Source organism: Mustela lutreola, chromosome 12 (genome assembly GCF_030435805.1).
Source record: "Mustela lutreola isolate mMusLut2 chromosome 12, mMusLut2.pri, whole genome shotgun sequence".
NCBI classification, from domain to species: Eukaryota; Metazoa; Chordata; class Mammalia; order Carnivora; family Mustelidae; genus Mustela; species Mustela lutreola.
The window spans coordinates 90,075,833-90,092,910 of NC_081301.1; the positions used below are offsets into that span (position 1 = coordinate 90,075,833).

General features: G+C 45.6%; 1 protein-coding gene across 6 annotated transcripts in view; it reads right to left on the bottom strand.

Moving 5' to 3' along the window:
* Positions 1–17,078, bottom strand: part of PIP5K1B (phosphatidylinositol-4-phosphate 5-kinase type 1 beta) — a 323,529-nt gene that overhangs the window by 190,188 nt on the left and 116,263 nt on the right. For 4 of the 6 annotated variants that reach the window (XM_059141853.1, XM_059141849.1, XM_059141850.1 and 1 more), the window contains one exon: positions 14,875–14,943. In XM_059141853.1, the coding sequence (XP_058997836.1) occupies positions 14,875–14,943 (69 nt within the window). Of the gene's footprint in view, positions 1–3,007; positions 3,116–14,874; positions 14,944–17,078 lie in introns of those variants that run through there. The other 2 variants (XM_059141848.1, XM_059141854.1) reach the window with 1 other exon arrangement.

The window sequence follows — 17,078 nt, forward strand, 5'->3', positions numbered from 1 at the left end:
CTAAAATGTCCAGACCCTGTACAACATGATTGTGTGAGGTCACGGGCCAATCCCGTGTATTCAGGGCTATAGCTGTGTTGCCTAACATGTCTAGGTACCCAGGTTTCTCTGAGTGAGAACATGTGACCAAACAGACATTCTGGGGCCAAAGATGCTGACCTGGGCCCCTGGGTGCCCAGTGATCTCCAGTCCAGGTGACTTTGGGGAGGGTGAGCTTGGGTCCATGAGCAGGAAGGGCATGGATGGTTATAACTTTCCTATTCAAGAGGAGACTGTCACTTTAAATTCTCCCTTCATGAGGATCGAGCCCTTATGGGTACAAGGTTGTGGCCTAGTACCCCAGATTCAGCCAGACTTGGCCTCGTGCACCAAGAGACAGTAAGCGCCAAGGGCTGCCCCACTGATATGTCACATCTACTACTGCTCTGTGTAGCCACCGGCCTCCTGGCACGACACCCTATTCCCTGGCTAGGTCAATCAAGATCTCTATCATACTAGATAGCTTCTTTCCACCCACTGGTAAATGCATCTAAAAGTACGCAGGGCTTCTATAATCTGAAAAAATCCAAATGAAAAAATCATCAGTATTATGTGTCAATGGAAGGATCCAATAGGCTAACAAAACGTGCTTAACAATAAATGTAAGAAGACAAAGTGTGGAGATCAGCATCAAAGCAGGTCAACCTGGCATACCCCAAGTTCCAGAAGGAAATAGGAGCTTAATGTTTGTATTACAGGGAATACTTCCTTGGAAAACAGGATTTTGTTCACCAAATCCTCTGAGCAGAATCACAGACGGCATCCTCTGATTCTGTCTGCAATTGGAACTTCAAAAATGCTTCAAAAATCCCTTTTGTACTTACCACTTTAAGACACCCCAAATTTACACTGTTACAGTTATATCCAAATGAAATGTTCCCTCGAACATTAGGGGACAGAGTGGTGGAAGAGATTTGTCTCTGAGTTTATCATAATTAAGTTAAAAATAAAAAAAAAGTCTTGGGGGATAACTATGCTGCTGTTCATACTGCTTTGGTTTTTTTCCATGAGTTTCTTTAAGACACAGGCAACACCAAGTTGGCCATGCCCTGCCTACCCCCATCTTCCCCGTCCTGCTGTCTTTGGTGACACGGGCTTGCCCCACTCTGCTGCACCCCATGTCCTCGGAGAGAACATTTCATTTCCCCCAGGAGAATTCCCCTGGCCTGGGAAGAGCAGCCAGAGCACGTCAAGGCAAAGAAAGATAAAGAGAAAGGGACTGCTGAAGCCTAAATCAGTTTCCTAAAACTAAATCAGACACTGAGAGACGGGAAAGCTACAGTACAGGCCTTTTAATTTTTATTTAATATGATGGAAAGCAAAGAAAACCATTTTCTTTTCTGGACATAGGACACCTTTTCTTTCTTTTTCTTTATGAAAGGTGTCTTTAATGAACAAAAGTTAGGTTTCCTTTTGCCACAGAATTCCACTGCTCTTTCAAAAGAACCACCACCTCAATGCCCAACGTCCACAGAGAACAGGGCCCTGGGCCATTTGGAATTCCGAATGTGAGCCATGTCATGTTATAGAGAAGGTGAAATAAAATCTGTTCCTTCGCTAAGAACTGAGTTCCCTCTGGTTGCTCTCATGGGGCTTAAGTTCCACCGGGGGTGACCAGGGATCTAGCAACAATGGTACCGACTTAATATGTGCACAGGTGACTACCATCGTCCGAGCCCCTTCTCACCCATCGTCAGATTTACGATTAAATCCATACTGTGGGATGGCCATGCGCAGACGTGACCTGTCCTGCAGGAGGCTGAGCACCCCGGCCAGGCTCCCCCTTCTCAGCCCAGCCTTAGTGAGGGATGAGGGAAAGAGCGTGAGTACCGGCCTCTCATCACCACTGTCTGCCTTCGGTCTATTTCGTGGAGGCTGTAGCTGCTCTGAAAACGGCTAGGCCACCCCTCCCTCCCATTCCCCGGGAAACAGCAAACCTGAAAAGTCATCGGTCCCGTGTCTTTCCTGGTACACAGAAAAAGATGTTCAGGATGCTAGTGTGTTAGAGAAATGGGCTGCCAACCGCTCCCAAATCCTGCTTCTCCCTGGCAGTAACTGGCACTCACCTAGGAGCAGCCTTTAACTGGGGAAACATCTAGAAGCCTTTAAGTGATAGAAGTCGGGAAGAGACTGCCTTTTAAGATTCCTGCTGAGTGTGGTGCATAAACGGTCGCCAAACTGTGGAAAGAACCAAGATGCCCTTCAACGGACGAGTGGATAAGGAAGATGGGGTCCATATACACTATGGAGTATGATGCCTCCATCAGAAAGGAGGAATACCCAACTTTTGTAGCAACATGGACGGGGACTGGAGGAGATGATGCTGAGTTAAATAAGTCAAGCAGAGATTATCATATTATCATATGGTTTCGCTTATTTATGGAGCATAACAAAGAGCATGGAGGACATGGGGAGATGGAGAGGAGAAGGGAGTTGAGGGAAATTGGAAGGGGAGGTGAACCATGAGAGACTATGGACTCTGAAAAACAATCTGAGGGGTTTGAAGTGGCAGGGGGTGGGAGGTTGGGGTACCAGGTGGTGGGTATTATAGAGGGCACGGATTGCATGGAGCACTGGGTGTGGTGAAAAAAGAATGAATACTGTTATGCTGAAAATAAATAAATTAATTAAAAAGACAACAATGAATCTTGGAACACTGAAAAAATAACAAAATAAAATAAAATTCCTGCTGAAGCTCTTTCCCGAGTGGCTAACTGTAAGCAGTCTGCAGACTACTGACCAAGGGGCTTCAGGATGCCAAAAAAATTTACAGCCAACTTTCAAAGAGCCACACGGTAACCCACAATACAGATAATCGCTACATCTGTGAAACAGAAAAAGCCAAAAGAACTGAACTGCGCTCTTTCTAAGTGTTCTCTCTCCGGTCCGATGGGCCACAGCACAAAGTCCGGCCCCTTTTGCCCTCCCCTCCGTCCCCCGGTCCCTCTTCCTTCCAGCACCACCTCACCTCTAACTGCAGATCTGCAACGGTGGGCTCAAGAACATCTCTCTCTGGGACGTCTATGACAATTTTAGAATTAAGAAGAAAAAAGTGATACATCTCTTGAACGTTTTGTGCCAGGCCCAGTGTGGGACCCTACGGATGTCAAGTGGATGGGGAAGGCCCCTGCTCTCTAGTTACTCGAGGTGCAGCGGGCAAGTTATAGCTGCAAACAATTATTACAAAACAAAGTCACCCATGATATAACAGAGGTCAAGGGCAGGGTGAAGAGCGGGGGCCTGGGAAGGTGTCACCCGCGGTGCCCAGGAGTGTGGGGAAGTGCAATGACAGAGCGGTTTCCGGAATGAGGACCTTCTAGAGGGATCGGTGTGGGCAGAGAGGAACAGGGATGGACACGTTCCATGCGGCTGGGGTTGGGTGTGAGCTGCATGGCAGGAGATGCGACAAGACAAGCCCATGGGGGACATACCCTTTATGGACTCGCGTGTCGTGCTGTGGAGTACGGACTTTCTCTGTACTAGCGGAAGGCTTGTAGAAGACTGTAAGGGGAAGAACTGGCCAGCTTTGTTTATTTTAGGCATGGAACTCCATGAGGGAGGCTCTTGGGACGTAGTGTCAAAACGTGACTGTTTTCTAGTCCTGGGGCTTCTCCTCCACCTGCCTCACCAATCCATGGCAACCTGCAGCTCAGCAGATAGGAGTGGAACCCTGCCCCCTCCCCTGAGTTCCAAATCCGCCGTCCTCACTACTCACCAGAGTCTCCCCTTCAACGGCTCAAATATCTCCAAACCGACCTGTCCGAACCAGAAAGACCTGATGTTCCTTCCCAAACCTCTCCTCCTACCACTCCTCTCCGCCACCTTGACAGATGGCCACAACATCCACGCAGGCGCTGGAGTGGGGTTCTGGCGATCACCCAACATTCTGGTCGGGCCTTCACTCCTGGCCACAAACATAGCTGGTCGGGCCCATATACCCCTCGTTGCTCAGGCCACCACCAGTTTCTCTGACTCAGGACTTCTCGGTTTAGCACGGAACACGTGGGGGCTAGAGAGTTCTTTGTTGTGGGGGCCTGGCCTGTTGCAGGGGCCTGGCCTGTGCATTCCTGGGCTCTAATCCACTACAGGCCAATAGCACTCGCTCCTACACCCCCCTAAGCTGTGACAGCCCTGTCTTACTTTCCCTGGGACATAGGATGGGGCTCCGTGGAGAGCCACTGCTCTTACTCCAGGACCCGCTATCACACTGGCCTCTCCTTCAATTCCTCGAACCACAAAGCTCCTTCCTGCTTTCAGGACTTGGCAAATGCTGTTTTCTCTGCTAAGAACATTCTTAGGTCTACTCTTCTGTTGGCCGGCTCCTTCTCACCACTTGTGATCCCCGCTCCATATCGCCTCCTTAAAAAGGCTCCCCGAAATACTTTATCTAAAAGGGAGCACCCCTGACCTTGCATATTTTCTTCATAGCATTTTTAATTTGAAGTAGAATTGACATACAACGCTATATTCGTTTCAGGTGATGACATAATGACTTGTTATTTGTGTATAATTGCAAAGTGACCACAGTATGTCTACCATCAGTCACCATACACTTCCAAACATTTTCCCTCTTGATGGTGACTGTCAAGATGTACTCTTAGCAACTTTCAAGTATGCAGTACAATGTAGTTAGTAATAGATATATGGTACATGCAGAAAAAATATAGTCATAATCACCATGCTGTACATTACATCCCTGTGACTTATCACTGCAAGTCTGTCTTCTCAATTCCCCTTCACCCACTTTGACCACTCCCTACACCTCTCCCCTTTGGCAGCCACCAGTCTATGAGGTCTGTTTTATGTCTGTTTTTAGATTCCATGTATAAGTGAAATCATACACTATTTGTTTTTGTCTGACTTATTGCACTTAGCATAATATCCTTGAGGTCCATCCATGTTGTCACAAATGGCAGGATTTCATTCTTTTTTATGGATGAGTAGTATTCCATTGTGTGTGTGTGTGTGTGTCTGTCTCACATCTTTTTTTAACCATTCATCTACCAATGGACACTTAGGTTGTTTCCATATCTTGGCTACTGTAAATATCACGGCAATGAACACGGGAGTACCTATACTTTTTTGAATAAGTATTTTTGCTTTCTTCAGGTAAATACCCAGGAGCTAGATCATACGGTAGTTCTATTTTTCAATTTTTTAAATAATTTCATACTGTTTTCCACAGCGGCTGCACCAACTTACATTCCCACCAAGAATGTAAGGGCAAGAGGGCTTCCTTTTCTCCACATCCTCACCAACAACAGTGATTTCTTCTCTTTTCCATGAGAGCCGTTCCAGCCGGTGTGAGGGGTGGATCCGATCTGCGTTTTCCTGACAATGACTGACACTAGACATTTTTTCATCTCATTGGCCATCGTACTCCTTCTTCGGAAAAATATTCAGATCCTGTGTCTATTCTGAAATCAAACTGTTCGGTTTTACTGTTATTGAGTTGTACGGGTTCTTTACACATATTTTTGATATTAACCCCTTATTGGCTGTATACTAGTAAATACCTTCCTCCATTCAGTAGAGAGTCTTCTCACTTCGTTGATGGTCTACTCCACTGCGCAGAAGCTAGCTTCTAGTTTGGCATAGTTCCATCTGTTTATTTTTGCTTATGCTGCCCTTCCTTTTGGAGTCAGGTTCCAAAAATTATCACCCGGACCAATGTCAAGAAGCTTACTGTCTGTATTTTATTCGAGGGGTTTTATGGCCTGCAGCCTTACTTTAATTTAAGTGTGCAATTCATTTTAAGTTAATTCCTGTGTATGGTGTAAGCCAGTGGTCTGGTTTCATTCTTTCGCATGCCACTGTCCAGTTCCCCCAGCACCGGACCCCGCAGACGCTGTCGCTTCCCCACTGGGTATCCTCGCTTCCCCTGCCATAATTCATTTACCATATATGGGTGGATTTATCTCACAGCACTTCAAACGTTAGTAATTATTTTATTATGTTTACGTCTTCTGGCTTGTCTCAGCCACAACAATGAAAGCATTATTAGGGCAGGGACTCTGTCTGTGTTGGCTTCTGTCTTACCCCCAAGGTCCAGCACGGTGCCAAGCTGAGTAAGTATTTGTCAGCTGCATAAATGAATGAATGCATGGACAGACTGTCAGATGTATGTCTTCTCTCCCAGGCACTAACCACCATCCTTAAAAAATAACAAAGTCACAGTATGAAAAAGTAGCTCAGGGGAATCAGACGTCACCCGGACAGACTGTACGTCAGCGCGGTGCTCAGCAACCTAGTTCTCCCCGATCGAGCATGTGCCGTAGAGAGCAGCGCATGTTGAATGAGTAAAAGGCATTCCCATAGAAACAAGAACAGGTGACGCTCTCTTCATTGAGGGGGAAAAAAAAGCACAGTTAGGCCTTGTGAATAGTTAAAAATGTTCCTTTTCACTGAACCTGATTGGTGTCTCCGGGTGTCTGGATATACGTGCGTATTGTGGGTTAGGCAGAAAAAGATAAAGAAGGAGCAAGAATCTTAATGTTACAGTCCTCAGAGACCACAACCACCTTCTCCTGCCTCTCTCCTTAATGACAGGCTGAATGTCTCAGGGACAGCGTCTCTGCCGAGGGCTACACTGTTTTCTCTGCCTTCTGAGGTCTAATAGAAGCCACAGACACAGGATCCGCACACAGCGAACTTGCCAGAAAATACAGGTGTACCATCTGGGGAAACTTGACTCCCGTCCAGGAAAATAACTTTCCAAGGATTCACCCTCCAACCCAATGCCTTCTTGAACAGATCTTTCGTGCTACTGAGCAGATTATTACTGAGTTATTGCCGCTCCTGTGACCATCTGCACAACAGTCAGGTCTGAAACGTGTTCTTCTTCTGATAGGACTACTTCGAATCTATCGCCCTCTCCAAACTGGATCACAACTTTTAGTTCTGGGCTCAAGACTGGTTTTTTGGAATCATTACTTTGTCGTTTTGTTTTGTTTCCACACAGTGCCCCAGGCAGGGATCAGATTGGTTTTTTTTTTATTTCAAAATTAATATGTACTTTCCAGAGAAAGTTCTTTTGAGGCTACAGCTCAGACTCTATATTCAGAGGAGAAACACACTTCAGACAAGGCAAAGGGGCTTTGGAACCACTGAATCAGGTGAAAATGATGCAGCCACCCATTCCAAAGGCGGCTGGTTTCATCTGTATCACGAGCCCCCGTATTAAACTGTTCCATTTTAATGTCACAGGCAGAACAAGCTTTGGAGAACACTGCAGTGGTTTGGGTCTGACACATCCTGGAGAGAGAAAGTCGGGGTTCACATTCCAGCCTACTTCTACTTACTTGGGGGCCTACAGCAGGTCACTGAACTTCTCTGTGCATCAGTTTTTCATCTATACATTAGCAACAGGTTGTCAGAAGATGAAGTGAGTTATAATTCTTAAGTGCTCAGAGAGAGGTCTGGCATATGCTAAGCCCTTGAAAAATGTTGCTCTTATTATTAACAAAGCTTTTAAAATTGCTTCTGATTGATAATAACTATGCCTTTCGTTGCTGAATTAGGTTTCTGGCTAGAATAAACTCAATGGAATTCGAAATGTAAGATTCTCCAAGCAACCAATGATTCTAACTTCTTAAAACAGCAAAAATTATGAATAAGCTCATGGCATACATCCTATTAGTGCTTGTGAACTAGACAGAAGACCAGAACCTAACTGATGTTCCTGGTCTTCTTTTTGGGATCCACAATCAAGAATTCTAGAAAGCCTCATTTCTGTGTTCTCAAGCAAGTTCTAAGAGACACCTTCAAAAATCTCTGTTAAGTGTCCAGGCAAGGGAAATGGGCTGGTGGTGGCAATTAAAATGCAAAAGTGAGGGGCACCCTGCTGGCTCAGGTAGGAAAGCATGTGACTCTTGATCTCAGGGATGTGAGTTCGAGACCACTGTTGGGTGTAGAGATTACTTACAAATAAAATCTTAAAAAAAAAAAAAAAAAAAAAAAAAAGGACAACCCATGGGCCTTGGGACAAGAGACCTGCTGGCCAGATCAGAACCCCCAAGCTGTGCAGGGAAGCATGGAGATCACCTGGGTATATTAAGCCTTTTAATCTGAAATCCAAAGCTACATTGTACCTCGAGAGCAGGAGCTCCAGCTCAGATGGCCCAGCAGGCTACAGAAACACTGAACACCCCAGACTAGCCACCGGCCATGAACACCAACCACAACAATGGAGTCGCTGTTGCCCTGAAGAAAGCCATGCAGCAGGGTGTTTTGGGGTGTTCTGGGGACACCAATTCAATGTTTACTGGAAACAGGGACCAAAAAAAAATGGAAATGCCACAGTGAATCAGAATGCAGATATGTAGCAAACCTGGGTGGCTTACCACATAGACATTCCCTCCAATGTGAAGGTCAAAATAGGTCACTTAGAAATGAACCTGGTAAGGGAACACCTTGGTAGGATGGTTTGTCTTCTCCTATTAGAAGCTGCCGCCTGTTTCTGCTTAGTGACCTGAAACGTATGGGCTGGAAGTCATGGAGGCAGATCGGTAATCACTTGCTTTCAGACTTGGTGAGGAAAAACACAGAATCACAGGCCACGGCAGACAGAAGCTAAGGGTTTGGAGGGAAGATTTGTGCAGGCAGGTGGACAGTAATGGTAGATGATGCTACAAGCTTCCAACCTGAAGGGATTTCAGTTTTTCCAAACTGAAAAAATGCCCCTTCTCTGAAAATGATGTAGCTCATCTGCTTGCTGCTGAACTTAAAAAACATAATGGTATCCCACCATCAAGAGCTCATCCTTCTCTTATTCTGAACCCCTGCTATACGTAAGGCCACAGAGTCCTGTCCCAGGACCCACGCTCTGCTCTCCCATGCTCGGGCCAGGCTGGAGGCAGCACCAGGAGGCCAACCGACCCAACTCCTCATGAGCCAGCAGCCAGGATGCCAGCTGACCCAGTTCCTCATGAGTCCAGCCCTGGGGGAGACAGTCACACGTGCCTGCCTTGCTCAGTACTAACAGACGTAATCTGACTGGAAATCTGAGGCCAAGGGATCTCGCTTTTGCTAAGGAGGAGAGTGATTTCACACACACGCTGGTAATTCTACTTTTTCCAGGATGTATCCAATCCTCCCTGCACAGGGAGGCAGTCCGGGTATGTATTCTTGACATGTCAGCAATGAGAAAAATGGAGATTCAGATCAATTAGAGAGGATGCCTAAGGTTATACAACCAAGATCTCGAAGAATGAGACTCACATCCACCGTCTTCTTAAAAGGATAGTTTGGAAACCATAAGTGACTCTTAATCTCACAAAATCTCAACAAACTGAGGGTTGCTGGGGGGAGGGGGTTGGGAGAAGGGGGGTGGGGTTATGGACATTGGGGAGGGTATGTGCTATGGTGAGTGCTGTGAAGTGTGTAAACCTGGCAATTCACAGACCCGTACCCCTGGGGATAAAAATATATTATATGTTTATAAAAAATAAAAATTTAAAAAAATATATATATTTAAAAAAAAAAAAGGCTAGTTTGGTTTGGGCCAGATGTTCCAGCCCTGCTGCTACTAACATTTCAGTCTTTCTCTGTTGCGGGCACTGTCCTGTGTCTTACAGGATGGCTGGGCTCCACCTCCTAGATGCTGGCAGCACCAGACCTCCAACTGTGACAATCAGAAATGTCTCCAACATCACCAGATGCTCCCTGGGGGGCAAAAGTGGCACTGGTCGAAAACCACGGGGTTAGGGTGTTTGAGATTAAGGTGACTAGGAAGAACAAGGCAGAGCCAAAGAATCACTCTTCCTAGAGACCACTGCGGTTGCTACAGATGAGAATTGCTGCTCAGTGCACAGGAAAACCTTCTAGATTACAGCATGGAGCTCTACCAGGGCACAAAGAAATGATCTTGTTTTATGGAAGTGACAGCTCTCTAGACTGAAGGAGAGCGCAAGCAGTCAGGGGAGGGGACACAGGTCAGCTCCCACTCCTATCTTAAAATGTTACCTATTCAATTTTTGAATAGGTGAGACATTCACATGGTTCAAGATTAGACATAAATACAGGTATATACAGACAAGTGTTTCCCAATTCAAGATTCGCACCACCCAATTCTCCCTGGAGGCAGCCAATGTTACCGGTGTTTGTGTGTGTTCCCAGACATATTTCATAAAAGAGTTTGTATTTAAATAAATGCTTCTTCTTAGATCAAAGTATCTCTGAGTCATTACCATACTTGTGTTTACAAAGTCATAAAAGTCATCTTTCCTTGTTAATGTGGTCGGGGGCTGGCATTATTCCCTCTTACTCCATCACTGTCTACTTCCACTGATAGGGAAACTGGCTGGGACACTAAAATTAAATGAACTCAGGAAAAAACTAGGGAACCTTGGTCAAAGACACTGGATCCTAGTCTGCCATTCTGAGGGCTGCCATCAAGTGTGCTGGTCATGTGGAAATCAGGTAGAGAGACGGATGGTTGGGGTGTTGGGGCCAATGGCAGGCAGCCTCTCTATCCAAGGCAGCGTGAAGCGGTCATCAAACCGAATCTCCACGGGGTAGGGGTGCTCCAGTGGGCAGGCCCAGGATGGAAGGAGAAGTGGAAGAGGGAGGGCAAGAGGCCTGGAATGCCCACCTTGAGTGGAACTTTAAGAGAGGAAGAAATGCAAATGGCGGCAGTAACAAATGCGCGGGTCAGTCCATGCCCAGCCGATGGGGAAACTATGACCAATGCTAATGAACAAGTCCCACAACTGGGACATCCCATGGCCAGAGAGTTCAATCATCTCCCTGACAGAGAACCACAAGGTGACCTGGGATAAGTCAGTGAATCACTCTGACATCTCTTTGTTTTGGAAGAGTGGGGGAGGGGTGGGCAATTTCTTTACATACAAAACAGAGAAACCTCCCTTCTCCAGCAACAGTATTTTCCCTCAGTTTAGGACATTCTTAAGGTGAAGTGATGGCCTGCCTTCTGGGACCTTTGAAATTTCTCACCTTATAAAAAAATTTTTTTTAAAAAGGTCTTCCTCAAATTTGTGTAGCTCTATCAGTAGTCGTATATTTCCAGAGTCATAGTTACTCTGGAAACTTTCGGGTCAGCCTTCATTGTGATTTGTACTATTATTTCTCCACATCACTAATCTCCCAACCAACGTTGTGGTTCTTTACAGCCTGGAACTGCCTGTCCAACATGGCAGCCATTGGCCGCATGTGCTTATCCATCTTGAAATTTAACTAAAATTAAAAATTCATTCCTCAGACAAACCAGACACAGATTCCAAAGCTCAAGAGCCACAGGCAGGCATGTTCCTAATGTATTAGGGCAGGTGTCAGGACATGTCCATCACTGCAGAAAGTTCTAACCTACAGCGCTGGCCGAGAGCACAAAACCCACGCCCCTCAAACTAGCCCTCAAGGCTGCCTGTCCCTTAGAGCCAGCCCACACCCCCCAAATCTCCTGTATTTCCCCTAAACACCAACTCTTAGCTTTGTCCAGACCAGGCTCTCCACTTCCTCCAACAAAGCACGCTCAGTCTGGCCTCTGTGCCTGTGTCATCGGATTCCCCACCCCCAAAACCAATCAATGCGCAGTCCCCGAAGGAGTGGGATTTTCCGCCGAGCCAGAAAGCAACGAGGCATCCATAAAATTCGTATCCCAGCAAAATCCTCTGGCTAATGAATGAGTTCAAGAAAAGGCCTTTTCCCCAGAAGACTGTAATGAGCTTTGGGCTCGTCAGCACTTGCTAGCGGATTATGCGAAATGCCACTTGCTTTGGCACTTAATACCAATTTGAGTCATTCTGTAATTTTTTCATGTGGGTCTTTTTTACCTTAAACCAACCCTATGGTCATAGAGGGCAGGGACCAGGTCCCACGTGCCTTGCTTTGGCATCTTCTGCTCTTCCTACCTCACGCCTTTCCTCCAACAGTGGCGAGGCTGCAGACTGGCCCTCGTGGGAAGGTCAGACGTGATGGGCCGTGTGCTGCTATACACAGAGTGTACGTCTGAAAAAGTCTGAACCAGTTGCCAACCTTTAAACCTCGGGAGATGCCCCATCAGAGTACACATTCTAGTTTCTCAAACTGAGAAACTAGACAGTCTGGGCGAGCACTCATGCTTGGCTCTACTGGATGGTGCCGAGGGCCACCGGCCCATTTAAGAAAGACGTACTCTCCTGCTGACCCCTTCCCTGGGGTTGTCCCCTCCTGTCCCCTGCGAGGCCTCTGCAGGCACTTGCGTTGACAACCCTGTTGGGAGACACTCCATAAATGAGCTAAGGATGGAAATAGTACACTTTGTAAACACAGCCACGCGGCCCTCAGCGCCCGCCTTCACGGGCACCAGGCTTGCTGGAAGCAGGTCAAGTCGAAGTTCTTATTTCGGCTGTGAGCTCAAGACAGGAGCCTCGCCCACTGATTTTAGCGATTCTCCTTTGGCTATTGAGAACGGATCGTGGATTAGGGAAACGGTCAGCGGAAAGAACAGAAAGTAGCCAGCTTCCGCAATCACGCGCAGATAATCAAGACTCAGAGGAGCGCGCTGTCCTGGGAGCCCTGAGTGTTCCCTACAAACATGTGGAAATCCCGGCCCTCGTGATGCTGAGTGCGGCTGGCCATGGTCCAGAGAAACTGGGGCTTGGCAGAGGAAGCCCAAGCCTCCTTGTTAACTTTAACCCACAGTGATCTCTGCTCCTTTGAACCCTTTATTACAGACTACGGGGTTCTAAAGTTGTTTTCATGTCTTGTCCCTCCCACTCAACTGTAAGGTCATATAAACTCCTTTGATACCCCTCCCCTGTCCAGTACACAAGGTCAGGAGGTCGTCCACAAGGACTCCCTTCAGTCAGAGGCAAAAACCCAATGGGTCATCAAAGCTCCTCATGAAAAAGGTGTATCCCTCGTCAGGCCTCCTGGACTGGGAAAGCAAGGCAACTTCAAGTATTTGCATAGGGGGACAATTCTTAATGAAATCCAAGGTGGCCTTGAGGACACTCGGCTAGTCTATTAGTTACCTTCTCGGTTGTCTGTCATTTGCATATTGGCCCAGCACAAACCTCACGTCTTCACGAAGGTCATGGGTCAAAAATATGAAGCTACACATGGTCAACTCGGGCACCATGCTGGTTGAGACAAGGAGAAGGAAGCAAAACCGCCTTTTGCTGGAAACGTTAGTCTGACCAGGTACAAGCCCACCACTGATAATACTCAGTCCCTACTTCTCCACTGTGTCTGACCCACAAGAATGGTCCTGGTGCCCTTAAATCAAAATTCATTAAATGTGAGAATTCTCTTTATCTGTGACTAATTTAAGGACTCTCTCATAATAGAAAATGTAGTTAATTTGATGTAAACTGGATCAACAGGTCTTGCTATCCATGAAGGAGTAAAATGCAAACGGGAAAGTTAAGATAGAGAACCACCCTTCGATACACAAACCTCCTACTCCCAAGACGGAAGGAGGGCAAGGACTTTTAGAAATAAAATGCACAGTCCATTTAAAAGCAGGAGCAGGGGTGCCTGAGAAGGCAGACGCCCCTGTAATGCGTCTGCACATACGCCTCCTTGCCAGGAGCGAGGAAGTTACCAAAGTCAAAGAGCGACAAGGTGAGATACTCTGGAAAGGCTGGTAGGGGATTTTTGTGAAATGGGCTTAAGATATAGAATCCGAGGGGCACCTGGGTGGCTAAGTGGGTTAAAGCCTCTGCCTTTGGCTCAGGTCATGGTCCCAGGGTCCTGGGATCAAGCCCTGCCTCAGGCTCTCTGCTCAGTGGGGAGTCTGCTTCCCCCCACCCCCCGCCTGCCTCGCTGCCTCCTTGTGATCTCTCTCTCTGTCAAATAAATAAATAAGATACAGAATGTGAGAGGCTTAGAAAGGGATGGGACAGAATTTCACGATCCTTTTTTTTTTTTTTTTTTTTCAAAATAAAAAGGGAAAAATGTGTAAAATTTTGGAGGGAAGTAGCAAGTCTATGAGAAGATTCTTGTACGGGGGTAGGCCTGGGTGGCTAAGTTCCTTAAGCATCTGCCTTCAGTTCAGGTCATGATCCCAGGGTCTTGGATCAAGCCCCACACGGGACTCCCCGCTCAGTACGGAGCCTGCTTCTCCCTCTGCTGATGCCCCTCCCCCTGCGTGAGCTCTCTCTCCCTCTCTATCCAAAAAATAAAATCTTAGAAAAAATGATTCACACACCGGACAGAACACACTGTCCACATAAGGGCCTTCTTCTTAGGAATAAGAAGAGTTTTCGAATAACTCCCTCCTGTCCATTTTTTATAGCACAGTAACTACAATAAGCAGAAACGTGCCCCCCACTCCCGCAAAGATGTCCCTGTCCTAATCATTACAAGCCACAAAATGTTATATGGCGAGGCGGAGTTCAAGCTGCCAAAGAAATCAAGGTTGCTAACCAGCTGATTTTAAAAACTAAGGGATGCTTCTGGATTATCTAGAAGGGCTCCAGGTTATCACAGGCATCCTTCAAAGCATCAGAGCCATACAGCCTGTAAAATATTCAGCTGGTCTCTGCAGGCTTTGGAACTGGAAGGGAACCCTGAGACAGGCAATGCAGGCAGTCTGGAGAAGCTGGAGAAGGCAAGGAAACAGACTGTCTCCTAGAGCCTCCAGGAATGACCACAGCCCTGTAGACACCCGGATCCCAGCCCAAGACCCGTGTCAGCCTCGGGACTACAGGATGCTGCATCTGTGTCATCGGAACCAGGGAAAGTGTAGTAATTTTGGAAAGCAACAAGAAACTAAGGCAGTAACTTACACGCAACGCTTTACAGGGAGAGAGGGCCTAGGAGAAATGAACATTCCAGGCAATGAAAGTGTTCCCTCTCTCTGAGCGGAAGAAAGAAAACGAAACTGTCACTCACTTTTTTATAAGTTTTTTCTTCATTCTGTTTTCCGGGTGCGGCATCTCCATTTTCAGCAGCAGACGACATCTGTAAGAGCAAAATGGACCCCTGTGAATTTCCAACTCTACCCTGCACTACCGTCGGCTAAGAATATTGTTAACTGGAGAATCCAGCTTGGTTCATTATGTTTTTCTGTCTTTTGCTGCTGTTTCCAAGAAATGAAGAGATTTCTCAGAATAAAAACAAACAAACAAAAAAAAAAAAAAAAAAAAAAACTGTGTCCCTCAATCTTTCTGAAAGAAATCTTTACCTCTAAGTCATTTTGGTTGTACACTGTACTGGCTCCCATGTGCTCTCATAAAGGCGGGATGGAAGTCTCAGCCCACATCATGGGTACAAGTTTCTTCCTATAAAGTCTTTTAAAAAAAAAATCAACAACGAACTTTCTTCTTCTTTTTTTTTTTTAGAATCCTCCTTCTCTTTTCCAACTTTAAAGATTTTATTTATTTATTTGACAGGCAGAGATCACAAGTACGTGGAGAGGCAGGCAGAGAGAGAGGAGGAAGCAGGCTCTCTGCTGAGCAGAGAGCCCGAAGCGGGGCTCGATCCCAGGACCCTGGGATCATGACCTGAGCTGAAGGCAGAGGCTTTAACCCACTGAGCCATCCAGGTGCCCCAACAATGAACTTTCTTCTAATTAAAGATGCTTCCCTTAGCATTTGGAAAGTACCAAAAAATATAAATCATAACAAAAGAAGTACTCAATTCTACTGTCCTTAAGTAACTCCACGCTTCACATTTGGGCAAATTTATTTCCACCTTTTGTTCCATGCACTACTCTACTAAAAGTATTAGGATCCCATCTCAACCCTGTAGTTGTCAATGAACATTGATATAATGTGCCTTCTACCACTTGATTATCAGCATCTCATTGTTAAGAATACTGATTTTTTTTCTAGTTGCAAGAGAAACCATTGTGTGAACACAACTATGTATTAATAAGTCAGTTAATAATGCTAATGTTAGTACAGAACACTACATCTGAAACTAATGATGTATACTATGTTGGCTAATTGATTTAAATTTTAAAAAATAATGCTAATATTAAAGGATGGGGAGGTGGCCCAAGGGATTTGCTTCTACAAATGATACAACAGTTATTATTTTGTGCTTTTTTTGTCTAGTGTCAGCGTTTTCTTAGATTTCTAGAATTATAAGGTCATTAGAAAAACATATTCTTTCCAAGAAACAATTTTCTTCTCAAGAATATACCCATTCATACTATTATCAGTGACTGGGAGCTCATTTCATTTCATGTTCAGCCATATTATTTTAATCATGTTTGCTAATTTCATAAGTGAATGAAAGTATCTCTTGGTACTAATGTGCACTTCTAAAAATTACTGGCGGTAACTAACATGGCCGGCATGTCTTTTTTGAGCTCCTGTTTCTTCTGAGTTTTCTATTACTATTTCCATTTATCTATAGGGCTCTTCGTGTTTTAGTTACTGAGTTTTACCTGTTACGTTACTATTACTAGTGCTTTTCTTACTGATTTTTATGTCTCGAGGTAACTAATCAGTCTGCAACCACCTTATTCATGTTTTCCACGCTGCTGTCTTTCATAAAGATGACACAGCATAGTTCTACATTTTTCATACTCGACACTATTGATTACCTTTGTGATTTCTTCCAGTGTTTTATAGCAAATATTTTTTTCCCGTTGGGATGTATCAGATTTTCAGACACGTTCCTTTCCCCTCTTAATGCTAAGATTTTTGCACTTGACTATGAATTCACCTGAATTTGTAAAGCCAGTCACATATACTGCAAACAAGGATAACTACATAATCAGGGAACCATGACCTTTAAGGGCCTTTAAGGTTTTTTTGTTTGTTTGTTTTTGAGAAAGAGAGCGAGAGAGCACAAGCAAAAGGAGCACAGGGAAAGGCAGACTCTCAAGCAGGCTCTGGTGGAGCCCCATGTGAGGCTCAGTCCCATAACCCCGAGATCATGACCTGAGTGGAAACCAAGAGTTAGAGGCTCAACTGACTGAGCACTCAGGTGCCCCAAGGGTATCATCTTAAGGTGCACAAAGCTCGTTCATTACACCGAGGACAGGTAACTTCTGAGTTTCTTGTAAGACTTTGAAGCACATGTTATTTTGTTTCAACTTCTTTAAGAAGAGAATTTTTTTAACTGAAGTATCATCGACACAATGT